Genomic DNA, 20,531 nt, shown 5'->3' with positions numbered 1-20,531 from the left:
TTTTATCTGCTAATGTTTTTCTCCTGCATTTTAACACTGTGGAATTTTTTAATTAAAACATATATGCATGTTGAAATCTTCTGTATCTTGAGACTAAATTGAAAGATACCATATGAATATTAATATACTGACTAATTTATCATTTTCAATCTTTAGTTATAATATAGGTAATATGTTATTATATGTTAGATTTGCTATGTTCTCCTGAATGGATATCACTGCTAAGTGAATATGGATTTCGTATTTGAAATCAATTTTTCAACATCATTAAAATGAAATTAACATTCCAACTCAGCCATCAGCAGCATCCTCCAGAGAAGTAGTTTTATCCTTGGAGCATAACAGTCACAGTTCATCACTACCAATGAATCTTTATGTTAGGACTTCAAAGACATAAAAGTGAAGCTCTATAGATTTAGTTAATTTATTTCCATTGCAATCCTAAGGGTCTCCTTCAGTGCATAGACGTCAATATGTTTTGAGACTTGGCACTTTTAATCTTTGGCATTTGGAAGTTTCAGAGTTTGCATATCTCTAAGCAAAATAAATGTCACTGAAAATATTCATAATTAAAGGTATCACAGAAACTCCACAACATTCTTTCATACAATAAATACTTGTTAAGTGCCTATATGCCAAGTTAAACTTATAAATGAGTTGTATTCCAGAGGTTAATTTGTAAGACATGTGTTAGAAGCTTTGAATACATTTTCCCATGTAAGTAAGGTCATATATATGGAAGGTAAATGTCTTTGCTTCCCCCACAAAAATATATTTTGTAAGAATGTTATAGGCACTAAATTTGGCTGAATAAAACAAAAAGGGGAATTCACTGGTAGGATATTAGAGTATCTCAGAGATTGCAGAAGCAACAGGGCCAGGACAACTGTAAAATTTCAACTATGACAGATTATGAAATACTTCTCTAGAGTGTTGTCAAGAACTCGTCTTTTCTATTTCACATTTTTAAGTTCCTAGGTGAAAGAATCTGATTGGCCTAATGTAGAAGAGATATTTGTACTTGGATCAATTAGTTATAGTCAAGAGTTCATTTAGCACAGACATGGTTACAGGGGAACACTCTTGGGCAACCAACTCAAAAAGCTCTAATAAAAGTAGAATATTTCAGAACCTAAACCCAATGTTCTCAATATTTATCTGGGAAAATGTGTCACAGTTTCCTACTTGGAATTCCAGAAGTTTGTCCTCTCTGCCTGCACTGAGCTAGAGCTATCATTGCCTTACCATCTGATCATGGATAGCCCTGTCAAGCTCCAGCCATGGACAATTCTAAGAATTTCTTGAACCTATAAAGTACTAATAGCCAAAGGCTAAAGGCCAAAATCCATTGAAATTTGTTAGGAAAAATGAATCTGAGGAAAACCAATGTGCTTTTTATATATATATACATATGGAGGAAGGAAGAAAACATGGAGGAAATAGGGCTGCTCTTGTGAACCTATGGTGCAATGTTAATAGATTACAGAGTACATAGAACCAGAAGCCCTGTATAGTCTCCATATTTGCTCTCCATGAAAAATGAAAAGAATAAGATAAGAATTAATAATAGTGAAAACTCAAGATAGTTACATGTACCAGAAGAATGACCACCTTTTCTAAAAAATAAAATCCATATTTGTCTTGATTGAAGTAAATCCTGGATTAATGGAACATGCAAATGATAACTTTTCACTCATTCACTTAGTGCCTATTATGTCCCAAGAACTGTGTTAGAAACTACTGATATTTGAATTATACAGTTCCACTCTTCAAAGAGCTTATAGAGACACAGTCATGAAAATAAATTATTGCACTTAAGTATTTCAGTGGCCATGATCCTTTCTCTAAGTCTCTGGTCTTTGAATAGAATGAGAAAAGTGCCATAAGCCTAAAGCCACCTAATGTTCTTATTTAACGGATGTTCTCTGAGCTAAAGACTGGTCACCTCACTGTTAGTTCCCAAAATAAATGTGAAACATCTATTAGGTTATTTTTGAACAATAAGAAAGGGGATTATTGATCACCAGGAGTAAATGGAGTTCCTTAAGAATAAGCTGTGTCCTTAAACTTTTCAAACATTTTCCAGACATGTAGATGAGGGAAAATGCTGTTGAAATACCACATATTGAGTTTAGCAAGGTATTTCAATTACTTTCTAAATGAACATAATATTGAAATGAGACTAACAACATGGAAATATAACTGATGGGACCGTTGTAATCACAGGGGCTGAACAAGTGAATTGATGATGACTGAGTGAAACAGAAGGTGGTGGACTCAGCCTTTTCATATTTGATTTAAATACGAATATGAGATTTGTGAACGCATGAAGCTAAAGGACATAGTTAAGTTTTAGATAAATAATTTTGTTTAAGGAAGACCTTTAAAGAGAGATGCACATCTAACAAGATGAAGTTTAATAGGGTCATTTATATAAATCTGCATCCAACTTCATGACCATACATATTGATTACTTGTGTATAGGGGGATATATATCATTTAACTGCAGCTCCTAAGAAAAATGTTTCTACCAAAAAAAGACAAATTAGCAATGCCTGATAAAGATATTGATTTCCAATATCCAAAAAGCAATTGATAAGGCCAAAACTCTATGCACTGACCAGATCATAGCTGGATATTTGGTTAATTTCTGGGAAACAGGCTTGAAGTAGGTGTATTCAGACATATATTCAGAGGAACATGACCAGCATAACAAGATGACACCAAACCATGTCTTCAAGCAGTGTTAGAAATAATTAGGAACATGTGGAGTGTAGACAACAAAGATCCAGATGCTACTAAGAAAAAGAGAAATCAGGTGTATTCTTTTGGCTGCATGAGATCTTGGGCCAAAAGTGAGAGATTGTTTCAAATAAATTTGAGCTGCGTCTAAGAATTGTTAACAATCACAGATCTGAGAAGAACTGACCGCTTAGAAAGAGAGTTGTTCCTCATGATTATGTCCAACATAGACCTGCCAAGCATATGGACGTGGCAAAATTATTATATGAGGGATTCAAATTTCAGCTGAGAGATTGGAGTACATGCTCTTTAAATTGCCCCTGCCTTGGGATTCTGTGATTCTCTGCACAATTCAAAAAACTAGATGCAGAGAACCTCCGCTTTTTTAAACATTTGCAATGCTTGGCATAGTGTAGGTACTCAAAACATATGTTCAGAATAAATGAACACATGACTAGAAGCTGGGTGGAAAAAGAAGACGAAAAACTAAGAATATGGAACAGGAACTAGGGCAGTGACTTTCACCCAGATGACCAAACCAGAAATCTGGGCTTTGCCTTTACCCCTCGTTCTGCCTTGTCCTTACCCTTCCTCTAGGCACCTGCGTACATGATCACTGTCACCTCCCTATACTATTAATCCAGATACTAGCTCTTTAACATCTCTCAAGCATGTTGATTTTCTTCTTTTCTTTCTCAGGCCATCATACTAAAACAATGTCTATACTTCCAGCCTTGCCTTCTTCTAATCCATTCTTCACACTTCAGCTAAAGAGATCTATCTAAATCATATTTCTAAACTTGCCTAAAATCCCTCAATCATTTCCTAGCATCCCTAGGATGAATTCCAAATGCTTTTATATAGCCCCTAAATCCCTATATTATCTGGTTCCTGTTTATGTCACCAGCTTTATCTGTCCCTACTTCCCATCTTACATGTTATGTTCTTAATATACTTAATATCTATTTCTTGTTTATAACTACTTCTGTCTCCTTGTGTGCATATATCCTGTTCCATCTTCCTCCTCATCCTTTGTGTAGTAATGATAATAATGATCTACTTTATATGTAATAAATATTTAATCATCACACTGAGTAGTTGCAGTATGCTAGGCACTGTTCTACACATTTTACATGTATTTTCTCTTTAAGTTTTTACAAAGATTTTGAGGTAGAAACTGCTATTTCCTCCACACATGAAGAAACATAGCTTTCCAAGCACTGTGGTATATAAAAGTGCAGGTTTCCTGAGCCCTGTTTTCTCTGAATTTTTAGGATTCGGGATAAGGCCACAATTTAAGGAGTATGTAGTCCAGTCTTTCACCTGGACCATGAGTACCCGATCTAACTTTAAATGGTCTCCATGAGGAGTCAAAAAAAATCTCTCTCTTTATACTCTGAAAAGAGTAACATAATTTTTTTCATAGAGAATAATTAGTTTCTTATCTGACCCCATCCCATCCTTCAAAATGAGCAACAAATGTATTCAAATTAAACATCTCTTTTTAAGAATGAGAAATGGAGGTAATTTCAAAGTGGTGTAGCTGCTTTATAAAGTTGATTTTTTTCTGATATAATTAGCCACACATAATATCCCAAAGTTTGATATAAGAATAGTAATTCTGGGCCTATACCCCGAGAAAACCATAATTCAAAAGAATCATGTACCACAATGTTCATTGCAGCACTATTTATAATAGCCAGGACATGGAAGCAACCTAAGTGTCCATCAACAGATGAATGGATAAAGAAGATGTGGCACATATATACAATGGAATATTACTCAGCCATAAAAAGAAACGAAACTGAGTTATTTGTAGTGAAGTGGATGGACCTAGAGTCTGTCATACAGAGTGAAGTAAGTCAGAAAGAGAAAAACAAATACCGTATGCTAACACATATATATGGAATCTAAAAAAAAAAAAAAAAAATGGTTCTGATGAACCTGGGGCAGGACAGGAATAAAGACGCAGACATAGAGAATGGACTTGAGGACACGGGGAGGGGGAAGGATAAGCTGGGACGAAGTGAGAGAGTAGCATTGACATATATGCACCACCAAATGTAAAATAGATAGCTAGTGGGAAGCAGCTGCATAGCACAGGGAGATCAGCTCGGTGCTTTGTGACCACCTAGAGGGGTGGGAGGGAGACACAGGAGGGAGGGGATATGGTGATATGTATGCAGATAGCTGATTCACTTTGTTATACAGCAGAAACTAACACAACACTGTAGAGCAATTATACTCCAATAAAGATGTTAAAAAAAAAGAATAGTAATGATCACTAATAAATAAGCTATGTAAGAAATTTAAACGTGTGCTTGAATCAATCTAATGTTATTCATCCCAGTAAAACGTTCAAAGTTAGTGCCTAATAGCAAGGATAATTAAGTTCCTTTATTAAAAGAAAAAAAGTGACTAATTAAGGTAAATTTAAATATAATGCTGACTGACATCTTAATTGGGAGAGCATTCTCTATATTTATTTCCAGAAATATAGGCTCTTATATTAGCTCTGTATGGTAATTTTTATAAGGACTTTGAAGATGTGCTTTTTTCCCATAGTTATTTAAAATTAGCCTTTCAGGAAGCAAGCTTCTCTACCTTGTTTCCACATTTCTAAGAAGGGCACTGATTACGTCCTATTGCTAGGATTTCATAAAAAATAATTCTATAACAAAAGACTTTTCATTCAAAAATATATATGTATGTGTATATATGTTATATTTTATGCATATATATATATACATGAACATACAATTAAATGTCTTTATTTCAGATTCTACATACTTAAGATTTTAATTTGGGGCTTGACTGGGGTATGATTGCTAGGCAAATGAATAACAAAAATTCTTGGAAGAATAAAGATTTTTTAACCTCTTTTAAAGAGTCTCAAATATTTTAGCTATTTTGAATCAATATTAACTTTAAAGAAAAATTATTTCTGAAGAAGTATGATGATGAACCGTACTTAAAACTTCTGAACCATTTTCTTTCATTTGTAAGGATCACTATAAATGTGCTTCGCTATTTATTTTTATCTGTATCCCATCATCTGTCTTTATATGTAAAGCAATTTCTGCCATCACCCCGGGTGCTCTTGTATCCACATAGAACAACCATTCACAACTTAACCTTTAAGTTCACAGCTTCATTACTTCCAATGTCATTCTCTACTCCAAGTCAGACACCTCTCATGCTGTATTCTGAATCTTATCATCCCCAAATCATTCCTGTTTGAAAATTGCTAATTCAAGCATATCATTTCTTCCTATCTCCTCCCTTCAGCTCCGTTTATCAACTTCTTCTACTACCGTCTTTTTAAAAACTTCTATCCTTTCCCAGTGCATCAGCCCCATTTGGTCCTCTTTTCTCTCCCTATTTAGCTTGAATTCTATGTCCATAATTTCACCACACTCAAAAATTCCTAAAGCCCATCACTCCTCTTACATTTGGTGACATCCACATTGTAACTACAGCCACCAATGAATATTCTTTCTCCATGGCTACATTTGGGCACCTCTGTGCTGCAGGAGAAAATAAATGCAGGGAAATTTGGACAAGCTTCATTTGGGAATTCAACACTGCCAAGTAATCCCAGTACTTTTGTCTCACCAATCTTCTTTCTACTCTCTACAACTTCTGTTGGAGACCTCCACTGTCCTCAAACCCACATCTTCTGCAGGTGCGTTCACATTCTACTTCAGAGGGAGAGAAAAAAAGAGACCAATCTGAGTCCTCTGAATTATCTACTGCCAAATCCACACTAACACTTGCCCCCATCCTGCTTTATTACAGAAACTAGGTTAATCTCTTCTTACTTAAGAGCATCCTTTCGCATTTTGTCTGTCACGTTGTGCCAGTTTCCCACTTGTACTTACACATTCAAATTCTGCTCTCTTCTGTGTTGTGGCCATCAGCATTTAAACATTCTCAAGTTTCACCTATTGAAAGAAATCCTTTCTTCATTCCACTTTTCCACTTCAGTTACTACCTGTTCACTTCCCAATCTGGTGTTAATAATTGATTTTTAAAATTTCTGAGTCACCAACTTGAACCTTAAGAAGCAAGAGGCAACCATATTCCACATATGGAGTTCATTTAGTAAATTATTTCTAATATGAAGTTGTACATTCAAAGTTAGCTAGTTTATAAGCAGAAGGCCCATTCATTCAGTAAGAGATCTAGAAGATTAAAGTGAGGCAACTTAAACATTTAAGAATCCTGTTTTGGAATATAAGATATACGTTAGTTGATAATGTCTTCTTGTTTGTGTCTGGATGTATGCTGATGTTCCCAAGGAAAATATTGTGCCAGTAACTGGATTGATCTTATTCATTAGAGGGTACCTTAAAACCTGTTTTCTAGGTGAATGAAAAATTGTTATTTGCCTATTACTTACAGCGGTCTTTAACTGAAAAATGTTAATCCTTGACCAGAATCTCTCTTGCTAGTCTTGTAACCTCGACAATCTGGAGTAGAAAGAAAAAGAATAAGAGGTTATATGTTCCTGTAAATAACTGCATGTAGAAAAGAATATCAATTTTTATAAGAAGAAAAATCACTTTATCCAGACCAAAAAAATTATGAAAATATATATTACCTCTGATATGAATTTATAATATATTATCACAAACTCTCTTAGAGTTATTTACGATTATAGCTTTGTCCTTTGCAGAACATATTTTTTTGAAGGTCGTGAGCTGAAATACTTAATATTCTAAAGTGAAATAGCTGCTCAGTATTGCTCTTAAACTAATTGACTATAGAGGAGGAGAAAGTTCATAAAAACTATGAAAAGTCAGATAACTTATATACATCGATAAATATATTAGAACTTTAAGCAATACTTCTTGAGTGATGCCCTTATATTTGTGTTTCCTGTTTATTTTCATCATTTCTCTTATGTTTTATATTCAGGGTATTTCTATAGGTTCAAGTTTCCTATTTTAAAAATGATAAATAAATATGTGAGAAATATTAATATTCCACTGTGTACAGATTTGTTCAACTTGTTTTATTGGAGAGCAATTCCTAGGTAGCTAGTAGACTGAGGAAGATTATTTTGTCCATGGTAATAACTGGCCCCAAATACTTCTGACAATTTTCATGAAGAGCACAGAAATTGCCCTTTTCTCAGAACTCATCAAAGAGTTCACAGGTATGTTGACAGGAAAACCACTTTAACCACCTGGAATGTATCTCTTTTGGGTCTTAATTTTCTTTATGTTGCATATATGATGTAAGAAATATGCCTTCAATTTCTTAGGACATTGTGATGCCAATTTGTATGGACAATTATGTTTTCATTTATGTGAAAATTTAAAGAGCTTGCCACAGCTGTTCTGCAGCTAAGGTCAAAGAACATGCATTTCTCTAAAATGCACATTTAATGAAAGAATACACAGTTTCTCTGAATGAATGTGTTTGGAGGAGGCATGTGCAGGGTGTGGCATCGCACGTCCAGCTTTTCTTTATAATGATCGTGCAATAAAAAAGGGAGCTCTCTAACTTGCCTCATTTCTTAGATAGGAATCTCTGCTTCATATTTTGTTATATTGACTCTATTTTATGACCTATAGTAAGTTTTATTTTTCTAAGAATTAGTCTATTATGCTTGTACAGAAAATTTTAAATAATATTCTCATGGCCTTTTGTTGGATTATTTAAAATCCATATTTTCCCAGTGCCTCTATTCTATCCAGGGAACAAGTGGGCTACTTCAAACACTACATTTAAATCTACGTTTTTGTGATGATTTTTGGTAGCACTGGTGAACCAATCTAGTTCATTTTCTCCCTCAGAGCAACATTTATAAACAACTGTCCGGATAAATAAATGCTTCTACTGAAAGACACCCAGTTAGCACAGCTCAACATTTATTATGGCAGTTAAATAGAGGAGGAAGAATTCCATGTGGCAGGGGAAGAAGAGTGATAGAATTTTTTTTATACTTTCTCATGATCTGATTAGTGGCACATAATTATTATTGTTACAGCACTTGTTAGAATTATAAAATTATGGATCTGGAATGTACAAATTTCTTCTTGCCTCAAATTAAGTTCAGGAGATGGAACATCAGAACCTACTAGTGATTTTGACGAAACCACGTACGTGAACTAGAATCCAGACATTCTGACCCTCAAACCAGTGCTTTCTTCAAGTTGCTGCCTTTCCAAAAGTCTGCTGTATTTTTCTTAAGGTCTAACAGTAAGCTGATAAATCTGCATGAGAATCTGAGCACCACTTAGTAAGTTACTGCTTCTATTTGTAAAGAGTAGCCTGAGGCGAAAAATATTCTTTAACAAGCTGCCTGACTTCCTCTGGGGGTTTACTGGAGGCTGGGAAAATGTGGTCATGCATGTTTCAGAGTGGCTCATTTTCAAGAGACAGACTTACTGGTCAACTATTAGAACTGCCCTCAGCCTGATTATGCTTTTGGACGCAGTGAGTATGTGTGTTACGGTGAAAAAAAAAAAAAATACCATGTCTTTCTCGTATCTGAGCTTCCACACATCTGAAATGATGCTCTTGTTTTATTCCATGGCTTTCTTTGGATTGAAATGTATCCATTAACATTTGTGTGCTTTTCTTTTCCATCCGTCCTTCTTCATCTCATGAAAAGCACATCAGGGTAAGTTGAATCACAATGGCTGCTGAACATGTTTATTTTCGGCACCATCCTCTTTTTCTTTTATCTTTAGTATTTCTCTTTTCAGTTGTAACACAAGCTGCACTGCCTCTGACCTAAAATGAAAGTTGTGAAGTGTATTCATTTCCTTACCATAAAGGGAATCATTGGTTCAGAGAAATGATGTTCACATTCAAATTAATCATGTTGTCCTTTCAGGCACTTCAGTTTCTTCGGTTCTATTACACGCATATCAAAAGGCAATCCAGATGACATTTCCCCTGTTTCTCAAGTCACTCTCTAGGAGTTAGTGTGACATTTAGTGAGGCTTAAGTAATAGTTGCAGGCCACTTGAGTACTTTTGACTGTGCTGCAAGGCTGAGACTGCCTGTATGTTTTTCCTAGTGCTTTGTGGTTCTCCACCAGCATTATATTCAAGAGATAAGTTTATTTGTTGATTACTAAAACTACACGTACGTGAAGAAGGTTAAATGCTGGATCTTCCCCATAAGAACTTTTACACTTAGATTCCAAAGTAATCCTTGGTTTTGGCTGAACCCTTTGGTTTTGTGTGTTCTTTTCTTTCCTATACTACTAGTTAATTTTTAAAGCTTTGAAAAGGTATATTACTAAGATTACTGTTTCAAATTTCAAATCCTGCTTTTTGAACTAAACTTAGAATTTGTTATTTATTTCTAAAACCAACTGGGCTTCAAAGTAAAACAAATTATGCATAATATTATAAAATATTACCTTCGTGTAAATGTCTGCATTGGTAACATGGTGAGCTACAAAACACTTTAGATCGAGAGAGGTTTTGCTTTTACATTTAAAGCAAAACATTTTGAGGGGACAAGTAAAATGGCTCCAATAAGATGCAATTATTCAGGAACTGTGGAGAGTGTCACTAATTGGCAATATGGATATTTTATATACCAATAAAGGTCATGTGCTTTGTTCATTAATATGGTTTATATTTGTTATATTTTTCCTACTCTAATTTTAAGTTATAGTTACTATTACTAATTATTTAACAATGCAATATTTACTCAAGTAAGGATAATTTATGATATTAAATTCTAGGACATGTTCTTGCAAATGCAAGGTAAGCTGTGACTAGAATACTATTCAGCTATGCTGGCCAAATGCAAGTTGTAAGATCTTACTTTTTAAAAACAATCGATATTCTGACATTGGATTTTTAAAGCATTATTTTCATGTCATCATGAATTATTGGCCTAATGATTTTAAGTTTCATGAGGAAATTGAAATAATGAAAATAATGTCAAGAAATACAACTTCATTCCCCCATCCCTTTTTGAATGAAATATTGAAAAATAATAGATTCATAATGCATCAATATTTATGGACTTTAAGAAACTGATATAATTACCTTAATTGGAAAATTCAATTTTTTGTCTTGCACATGCTCCTGGAATTTAAACATTTTAAGACCTCAAAATCATTCCCTTAGTACAGTTGCTAAAAGAAAGCTTAGGAGGTTGAATGTCAGGAGAAGATAGTACAAACATAGTAAAGACGTGGGAAGATTTGAAGTGTAAAGAATATTGAATTAGGAATCAGAAGACAAGACTTTAAGCCCCAACTTTCCCATGTGTTTGCTGCATACTTTTGAGTGACTGACTTATATTCTGTGTACTTTCTAATATTGCTGTCAACTTCCCAATACTCACAAGAGTATGAGAAGATATGAATAATCTCAGAAGCATAGAAACTATAAACTTCAAATCTGAGTTAAAGAGGGCTCAAAATTAGATGAAGCACTAAAGCAATCTAGTCTAAATGGCATCCATATAAACCTGAAAAATTACCAATGTTCCTCCAGTAAGTCCCCAATTTACAGTCAGGAAGGGACTGGGAAGAACAAACCACAGTGTCTTGCAAAAGTGAAACTGTTTACTGGAAAGTAATACAAGCCCCTCTAGTTTTTAATAACAACATGAGTAATTGTATTGCTCCTTCGCATTTGTGCGTGCATGTGTGTGTTTATACCCTTTCAATGGTTTTGAAAGTGATTAAATTCAAAATAAAATGAGGAGTGAAATTATGTAAATCCCTACTCAAATTCACAAATAAATTTCTTTCCTGAGACTGTGCCCTCCATTTCAAGTAGCTTGCAGGGGAAAAAAAAGGTCTCAACATGAATGAACTTTGGCTTTATGTAATCAAATAATTTCAAGCAACCTAGCATGTATTCTGAGAATCTAAATAAAACACTTCTTAAATGTATAATGGACTTTTATATGCACTACATGTGAAAATGTGCCATAACAGGATACACAAACACACACACTTGCACTTACACACAGACAAAACCGCAGCATGCCGTGCTTTCAAAATCAAGTCAAAGTTGTTAATGTCAGATTTGAAACTCTTAATTTTATGGAGCTAAATGTGTTTACTTAGGTAATCAATGTCTGAAGCAGCTGATTGGGATTTGTAATATATTTCTGTTTAGAATAATTATGTTAATTAAGATATACATTTTCAGCTTACAGAATTTAAAAAATTTGAAGTGGCACCGTATTTCCTTCATATTTGCTGACCAGAATTTCAAACAGTTTCTCAAATATGTAATTTTAATTTTCATGGAATTGATCAACAGATATAGATTTCTGAATGATGAGATTATAGCTCATTGTCTGGTTGAAATTTGAGGAGATCATGTTCTATTTACCCTCTTGACTGTTGAAGTTTATTGGAACCAGATACATTTTATAATTAATAATGGTGTGAAGTCTATGTAAATTTACTGTTATATTATGTAGGGAAGATTTATTCTCTGTGCTACACTGTTAAGAAGTAGATTCAATTGTCAAATTATTTTGACTTATATTTCATTCTTGGTTCTTATCGAGCCACATATTTATTTCTCCTGGTTGTATCAATAAGTAAGTACTTGTTGTGTGCCACAGTAAGTAAATAAGCCCTAAAGTTAAATTATTCAACCAGAGAATTACTTTGTATTACAATAATACAAAATTAATTGAACTGAAACAAATTACAACAAATTCAGCTTTTCCATCCTGATTATATAAATGGGGCTAACCTCCTTCCTCTGGCCAAGATTCAGAGCCTGTTTGTAGTAGGGAACAGCAAGAAAAGAAAAGTCATAGCTCCTTTTTTCTCTTATAGGGTTGAGGACTGAAATGTGTGATAGTGAGGGGGTAAAGACTATCTATATTAGCCAGGAAGTCACATAAATGTATGCCTAAATATGAATGAATAAAAAGGAGAGAAATAAAGGTGGGAAACTATCATTGTCTTTAATTCTAACAAAGAGGTGGTTGTTACTATCTTCCTTTTACGGTTATGAAAAGTTCAGAGAGGTTAATTAGCTAAAGGATAGTGTGGGGTGTTAAGAGGCTGACTCTGTGACCAGGTGACTGGCACTCAAATTCTGGCTCTGCACTCACTGACTGTGTGCTCCAAGTGGCCTCTTTTCTTCAGTGTCCTCATCTGCAAATGTGTATCAATATGTATCTTATTGGATTGTCCTGAAGATTAAATGACTTACACATATAAAGCACTGAGGATAGTGCTTCACACATCGTAAGTGATATATGCATGTCAGCTGTTATCATCTGAGATCTAAACCCTAATTTGCCTGCATATAGAAACTTTGGTCTTTCAAACGATGATATTATATCTCAGAAGGATATGAAGTGGTTCATATGAACAAGAGAGCACATTAGATAAAGTTCTATTATAGTACTCACTGTATTCAATTGTAATACAATTTAATTACATTTAAATGCAATTTTAAATTTTAAATGAGAAGTATAGTAAGTGCAATAACTAGAGTATACACAAGTTATAATATTTGTGTAGAAGAGAAAATTAATTCTCCCTGTGAAAGGTCTTGGCATCTTAACAGGAAGGATAAAGCATAAATTTTGTCAGAAAGATAAGTGTGAGTTTGTCACAATTATGATGCAAGGAAGGATGCTCTAGGCAGAAGAAAAAGTCACATACAAAGTCATAGAGGGTAAAATAGAATGAGGTATTTGGAAAATGGCAAGTATTTCAGTATTGCTTGAGCAGAAGAAGCTGGGAGATAGCCAAGGGCCGGATCACCAAGGGTCTTTTTAGTTGAGCTAAGATATTTGACCTATATTTTCAGTTGCCTGCTTAAAAACCTCAAGGGGGAGATTTTTAAGCAGGCAACTCTTACAAAAATATTTGTGTTTAGAAAGGTCTTTCTGGAAGTTGGAACAAGGATGAGAGGTAGGGAATACCAAAGGAGAGGCAGACTCTGGGAGTTCATTTCCATGATCTACAAATGAGAATTTGAACAAAAGCTTTGGTAATAGTTGATCAGTTTACAAAATGTCATATTTAATGTTAGAGAGGGCACTTTTATTTCTTCCTGCAGCCAATCTGTGTAACAGGTAAGCAAAATTCTTACTTCTTTTTAAGGTGTAATAAGTAGTTGGATATTAACGAAGACATAGAATACTTAAAAGCTGCCCTTTGATCAAGGATCCTGGATGGTTGTCAACACTGAGAGTTCATGGATTACAAAATAGCAATCTTTCAAAAGATATTCTTGGCTAGATCTTGCAAAGAAAAACGCATGGTGCAGTAGAAGAGCAAACTCTCATCTCCAGGACTTTAGTCTTGGGTGGGAGATGAGGCCCATGTATGTGCTGCTCATCAGCAGTCTTTATGAGCGATGCTGACACTATGAGTTTCCAGATTTTGAAAGATAAAAAAGTCATCGTGGGATCTGGGATGATCAAAAATAAAAGGAAGTTTTATGATTTAGGCAAACAGTAAGATTTTGATAGTGGAAGAAGAAGAGAAAGAACTTACCAACTCTGGAAGATGGTACTTGCAAAGATGGAATTATTCATGTTCATATTATTTGCCAAAGTAAGTTTTCAGTTCTAGTGAAAAATAAGGAAGGATGATTAGAAAGGAAAACCAAGACTAAACCGATTTCAGTCTTTGTAATCCAGGTTAAGGATTATGCTTTAGGCATTCGAGGAACCATTGAAGGGTTTTCAGAGGATAGTGCAATGATAAATAGCTCACATATTGGCCGTTTCCTTTGTACAAGTCACTGTTGTCATCACATTACATATATTTTCTTATTCAACTCTCATACCAACCCTCTGAGGTAGGTACTGTTATCAACTTCATTTTACAGATGAGGAAACTGAGGCACAAAAAGGTAAAGTGACTTGTCTTTGGATGCACAGCTAAGAAGGGAGGGCACCAGGAATCCAGCCCAAGCATTCCCACTTCAGAGCCCACTGTATTACCTACTCTGCCATGACAGCAGATTTTTTTCATGGCAGTGTATTGCAAGGGTAAGAAGCTTGGAGAGTGGGGCCAGTTAAAAGACAGAAAAAAGAATAATGGCAGTGAAAATAGAAAGTGAAAGAAGATAAAATACAAAGTATGAATGGGAAATTGACAGGCATTAAATGGAGGGTGACTGAAATGGCCAGTCTGAGTGACAAAGGAAATGATACCATATGGTATTTAGACAGTCATGTCGCAAATTGGCAGTCCCAAAATAGCATCCTAGGCTAAGTGGTCTGAGAATAAAGTCTCTTTTCACTGACAGCAATGAACCATCCACATTGGGAAAAATACGGAAAAGGAGACTTTCCTGCCCCCATGGTTTGTGAATTTTTGAGTAACTAACGAATTTCATTTCTCAGAGTTTTATCATCTTATTGAATTTGTTGATTTACAAGTTGTTCTCCCAAACTGTAAGGGTACGAGAACAGAGACTTTGTATGCCCCCAGACTAGGTTAGGCAGTCAGTCATTAGATTTTTATAGACCTACCACGTGTCTGGTTTTTGTCCTCAAAACAAAAAATAAAACTGACTAAATCTCTGACTCAATAAAATGTTAAAGATATTCTAGGGAAAATTGTTCAGTACTAAGGGGCCTATAAAAATAAGTAGTAAATATTGCCCCTGGGTCCAGGGTAGGATGGCTTCTGAGAGGAAGTGTTTTTGTTGTGTCTTGAAAATCAAGATAAAGTGAGTGGGAAGACAAGACAGGAAGGTGTGTGGATATTGTTTAGTGTGAAGGAAACAGAGCTTAGAAATGTAAGCATATTCCACCTATGAGGTCAAAACTGAAATAATGGGAGGAAGACATAAAACCTGAAGAGGAGGAGCCAGACATTTCTATTTGGATGGAATCATTTAAGCAAAATCATACTTGCTTAAATTAGTCTGGATTAGGATTTAGGAACTACAAGCCTGGAAAATACCCTTGATTTATTTACATTTTTAGACATTCTCAATCCTTTATCTAGAAATCCTTGGGTCTAGACATTACTAGGGTGCCCACACTTTGTTCCTGTCTTCAGATCAGGCACAAGCAAGTGCAGGCTGCCCTCTGCACATTTCTGTATGAACTTGACAATTACTCACACACCTGAGCGTTCCCCAAGTGCTGGGCCTTCTTAATGTGTCACATTCCATTGACAGTAACTCACTGACACCCTTATCAAGAGAGTCTGAGGCCTTTGGAGGGAATCTAATGGTATTCTTTATTGCAGACAAGAATGTGTTCCCTGAAAATACTCAGTGACTCAGAAGTTTTTCTGATTCAAAATGACCTTCCCTTACAATTAGTACTTTTCTTTTTTTTGTTTCCACACAGGAAATGACAATCCTGTACCTGAAACTTCCTCTAGAAGGAAGTGCTACTGATGTCCTCTAAAATCTGGTCTAAAACTTAAAACAAAAATGGGTGCCCATAACTATAGTAATGTATAAGTGATTTGAGGGGAAGGGATGGTTAAATATTAGATTGTCTAAAAGAAAGGAAGGAAGGAAGGAAGGAAAGAAAGGAGGGAGAGAGGGAGGGAAGAAGGGAGGGAGAAAGGAAAGAAGGGAGGGAAGAAAAAAGGAAAGAAGGGATGAAGGAAGGATGGAAGGAAGGAAGGAAGGAAGGGAGGGAGGCAAAAATGTTTCTTCAGGCCTGAATAGAAAGACAGTAATTTCAGACGCAGATGTGTACTGGGGAATGTGATTATGACATCGCTCTGGAAGAACTGTCACTGAACCTTTGAAAAGGTTGAATCTGGGGTACAGAGAGAATGCATAAATTTCTACACATGCACTGGACGAACAGAGAACACCAGTATATACAAAATGCTTGTTTGAGCCAAATCAGTTTTATATTTAGTATTTCTAATATTTTTCTGACAGTGACTTCAAAATATCTAATGACAACAAGCATGGCCCCATGAAATTAATGCAATACGTGCCCTTAATAATGTTATGAAATCATCATGTATTAAACTCAGTGATTTCCAGCAATTAGAGCATTACTCATATTGCTTTATTTTTCTCGCAGTGCCTCTCTCTCAAGCCAATATGCCCAGATATATGTCTCTTATAAATTCTGTATAATGCAGACTTTTTTTATAATAGAGAAGAATTAAATGTAATATTGCTTTGAGAATTTCAATGCATTTCTTTACATAATTAAAACTGCCCTTGGGTTAAGGAAAAACAGGTCTGGAGTTAACATCATGTAGCACACAGTCCTAGAGTAAAATCCAGTCATCCACTCCAGACTGGCCTGTTTCTCACAGCTTCAAGTGTGTCATTTCAAAGGCCTCTACTTGGGATTTAGCCCTGCCAGCTGAGGACCAAAGGTCAGAATCCACTGGACTTGAGCTCCCTTATTTCATTATCTTTGCAAACTCTTACTAAAGTTATTGTGCTATAAGAGTTTGTGATTTTTAACACAATAAACAAAGCTAAAAAAAAGAAAAATTTTCCAAGGTTTACATCATCCAATGATTTCTCAAACAATTGTATGATAAATTTCTGTTCAAAAAGAGAATAGGATTATTTGAACACACTGGATTACCTCAACCAGATTCCTATCAGGGGTCGCAAACCAGATCAGACTCTTGGAATCGTGTGGAATGGGTGCTATGCTGACAAAGTGGCTAAAAAAATGGACTAAAAAATACATTACAGGATGCAAGTTACTGAAACAAGAAGCAGCTAAATATAAATACTGGCTGACATGTTCAACATTCACAACTATTTACAGAGCACCTCTTTGGTGCCTGACTTTGTTCTAGATAATTCAAATGCACTTCTGAACAGAGTATGTATATGAAACATTGGTCCTCCTTGAGCTTCTTTTCTTTCATGCGATGACAGATTGAGGAGTAAATGACACTGTATGTTCGAAGCTAAGTGCCATGGAAAAAAAATAAGGCAAGGAATGGGGATAAAGAATGTCTGCTTGGTGTTATGGGAAGGAGGGGAAGAGACATTCAGAGGGAAGGAGACATTTGAGTAAAGATTTAAAGTATGTGAGGGAGTGAGGCATGTGAAGATAGAGGGGACAAGCATTCAAATAGAGGGAACAGCAGATGCAAAGGTCCTGAGGCAGAAAAAGGCCTGGGCTGTTTCCAGGGAGCAACAAGGAAACCAGTGTTGTGGAGTGAGATGGGAATTGAGTCAGAGAGATGAAGAGGGTAAGGTGGATCCTAACAGCTGCTTGAGCTTTTATTCTCAGTGAGACAGGTAGTAATTGGAAAGTTATGAGCAGAGAAGTTACATTATCCGATTTAACTTTTAATAGGATCACTCCAGCTCATGTGGTGCATTTTTTTTATTAAGGAGCTAGTCAGAATTAAAATGTTCTAGTTTTCAAAAATGGCGTATGTACAACTCATGTAATTCGCTTGTGAAAATGTTATGTGCTTCCTAGGTGTTGAGTGCATGTTGACTTGCTTTTTTGCTAAATGTAGCAAAAACCAGTTGTAAATGTATACTTGTTTCTTCCCCTTTAATGCCACTCACCTGTCACATAACTGGAAGTATTTTTTTCCCTAATGGATATAATATTACAACTCTCAATAATGCTCTTGGCTCTGTGGAAGCCTACTGTAAATTTTCTTGCATGTATTCTGTGTTCAGTCCTGCCTCTGACCCTCCACCCTTACTGCTCATCCAGATTGGAACGTCATCTGTAACTCCTTCCCACCAGCCCTTCAAAGTCAGTTCAGTTGCTGCAAAGCCTTCACTGATCATTTCCATGGCTACTAACCCCTTCTGCAAAATCCTCACCCTCAGAATATGCATCATTGAGTTTTGGCATCTAATTGTACATTGTACTATGTTTTTAAACAGTTTCATGTGTTTGCTTTTTCTACGTAACCAGGAATCTCCTGGAAAACTGGGTGCATGTCTGTATTTCCACAGGTCTCAGCTCACAATAGGTGCTCAATAAGTACCTGATGGTTGGTTGTTTAACCCTTCAACCCATTTCTGTCAATATATCTGTCACAGTGAGACTATGCTATTCAAATCTGGTTTTCAGTGAAGGAATGTCACTGGGAAGCCTGAGGGAACGGGTGAGGGTAAAGCAAGCCAGGTGAGGGAGCCCCTCTAGTTTCACCTTGGATTCATGGCACCAGTGTCGCTGTTCCCTTTCCCAGGTGCTGAATAGCTTTACATGCTTCTTTGCTATCCCATGAAATGAAAGAGCAGTTGATTTATGTGTCTCTTCATCTACTATAACTTTAATTTTTGTTTTGCCTCCCTGGTTCTTTGTCACACTGCATTTTTTTTGGTAGCATCCATCACAGACACGGAAAGTTTTTGCTATAAATAAAAAATAAAGGCATTTTTATTATATATTTTAACATATTATAGTCCACCACAATAAACAATTAATCACTTGGTAGTAGGAAATAATTAAATGCTTCATTTTGGAGTTCCTAAGCATGAAAGACACACAGTCAACGTAAAGCAATATGTGTAAAAATGTGTGTGTAAGATCAATGCATCTAAGGAATAGAGAATATATTTTCCAATATAGTCCTGGCCAGGTATATATCAATTTGAGTTTCAAAGAAAACAGAAACTTGCTATTTCAATCATGAGCGATCTGCAATTGGTTTTGTAGATGGATGTCAAGGGTCAGTAGTAGAGATAGTGATTAAAGATGCATTTGTCAAGGTTCTTTACAACTTTTTGTTATCAGAAACAACCATTTGTTGTCATTGAGATGTTTTGCTTTCATTAAAACCAGTAGTGATTATAAATGGAAATAAGTGTACTATTGAATTTTACACCTTACATTGCTTTGTAGTGATGGAAGTCAATTTACCTCGGAGTTCTCTTCAAATGAGAAGTAATTTTGTAGTCTATACAAAAAACTAACTCCTGAGATAGCCACCTGGACCCAGAGAGCATACTAAAATCAAGCATATCACTTGAATGGGGCTAAAATGACCAACTTGATCTTCTGCCTCTATAAACAGGCATTTATCTACTACTGAAATAACAAGGGAAACAGGCAAGACAGATGGAAGAAGCCTCATTTAGATCCTGTAGTGCATGCCAGAATATGCATATGTTGGCCAGTTTCTTGTTTAAGGGATAAGATATTTGCTGATAATAAAATTCAGCTTCTTAGTCCATTAACATTTAATGTTTGAATTTTAGTGAATAAGTGTTGGGGAAAATTATTTTTAGATGTCAGTGTTTCATTTCTAATAAAATCAATGGATGATTTGCATGTATTATTCAAAGGAAGAAGGATTTCTGTTATTTCTGTATTAACTCATAAAAAGTTTATAAAGGATTATTGGGTTTTTAAAAAATATTGTCATTAAAAATAATCACAGCCATCTTTTCCCATATTACCTGACTAATAATCTTTGCTGTATACTTCAGGCATGAACTTCTAGAAGAAGCTCGGAGAAAGGGACTACCTTTTGCCCAGTGGGATGGGCCCACTGTAGTCGCGTGGTTAGAGGTAAGAGAGTTAAACCAGAAGGCTCTTAATCCAGTCACTGCTAACTTGATAGTATTTTTAGAGACAAGTAAAGACCGGTTCCTGACATCCTAGTTTTCCAATAGTCTGGAATAACTTATAAAGAGAATATTTGCTTTATCTAGGGACCCATGGGCATTCTTGTGATTTTACTCTGATGTTTTCTTGTGATTGTGGCAGAAGGAAGCAGGCCGTGAGATAAAAGAAAGTTTTGGTAAATTCTAACTTCTTCATATCTAGAGTAAATCAAGAAACAGTTTTTGAGTGATACTTCTGTTGTTGCAAGAAAACATCTGTCCCAGTACATCAGTCCAGAGCCCTTCCTCATCAGCAGGTTAACAGAGAAGAGGCAT

At 35.5% G+C, this 20,531-nt stretch overlaps 1 protein-coding gene across 2 annotated transcripts in view; it reads left to right on the top strand.

The window, feature by feature from the left end:
• Positions 1 to 20,531, top strand: part of PPFIA2 (PTPRF interacting protein alpha 2) — a 470,795-nt gene that overhangs the window by 412,369 nt on the left and 37,895 nt on the right. For both annotated transcript variants that reach the window (XM_068559618.1, XM_068559619.1), the window contains exon 22: positions 20,079 to 20,160. In XM_068559618.1, coding sequence (XP_068415719.1) covers positions 20,079 to 20,160 — 82 coding nt within the window. The remainder of the gene's footprint in view (positions 1 to 20,078; positions 20,161 to 20,531) is intronic.

Source organism: Eschrichtius robustus, chromosome 13, assembly GCF_028021215.1.
Source record: "Eschrichtius robustus isolate mEscRob2 chromosome 13, mEscRob2.pri, whole genome shotgun sequence".
Taxonomy (NCBI): Eukaryota; Metazoa; Chordata; class Mammalia; order Artiodactyla; family Eschrichtiidae; genus Eschrichtius; species Eschrichtius robustus.
The sequence above is the reverse complement of the archived record's forward strand: the minus strand, read 5'-3'. Positions and strand labels throughout refer to the sequence as shown.